The following is a 698-nucleotide window of genomic DNA, read 5'->3' on the forward strand; positions in this document are numbered from 1 at the left end:
CTGAAACAGAGGGGATTATGGGTAATGCTGCAATGATCTGTTTGGTGTTTGGAGCCAAACACTTAAGAGACATGTTTTATATATATTTGATGAAAATCAGTATAATAGGGGACCTTTAAAATATATAAAACACAACATTAATTACAGATTAAAAGCAGTTCTGAAGAGGTGAGTTTTGATTTGTGATTTGAACATTCTTTCCCTGTGCAGTGAGGGCTCCTTCATGGCGACGGCAGATCACATCCGCCTCCCTGACGACTGCACGGTGGGCTACATCGTGGAGGCGCTGCTGGGGGTCCGCCTGCTCCGCTCAGCGCTGTTCCACTCTCACCTGGAGAACCTGGGGCTGGTGTCAGACATACACAACCAGGTACACATGTGACCGCCGTCGATTAGCCTTGTCTGCGTTGTGTTTCTTTGAAGGATGAGACCCGAGCCAGCATACCGTTGACCCGATCTCCGTTTACTCACTGACTGACAACAGATAACAAATCAGTCGTTATTATATCAGTTTTCCCTCACACTGACTCAGACCTACTCAGGTATTTAACGTTTAATTAATAAATGAAGAACACAGAATTATTAAATGCAAAACACAGAATTTGTGTGATTTATAATAAATATTTGACACACACACACACACTCTCTCTCTCTCTCTCTCTCTCTCTCTCTCTCTCTCTCTCTCTCTCTCTCTCTCT

At 43.7% G+C, this 698-nt stretch overlaps 1 protein-coding gene across 1 annotated transcript in view; it reads left to right on the forward strand.

Moving 5' to 3' along the window:
• The window catches only part of LOC104940897 (beta-1,3-N-acetylglucosaminyltransferase lunatic fringe-like), an 18678-nt gene that overhangs the window by 15431 nt on the left and 2549 nt on the right, over window positions 1-698 (forward strand). The window contains exon 6 of the mRNA XM_010765909.1: window positions 211-370. Coding sequence (XP_010764211.1) covers window positions 211-370 — 160 coding nt within the window. The remainder of the gene's footprint in view (window positions 1-210; window positions 371-698) is intronic.

This window comes from Notothenia coriiceps, unplaced genomic scaffold, assembly GCF_000735185.1.
Source record: "Notothenia coriiceps isolate Sejong01 unplaced genomic scaffold, NC01 NC01_scaffold00002824, whole genome shotgun sequence".
Taxonomy (NCBI): domain Eukaryota; kingdom Metazoa; phylum Chordata; class Actinopteri; order Perciformes; family Nototheniidae; genus Notothenia; species Notothenia coriiceps.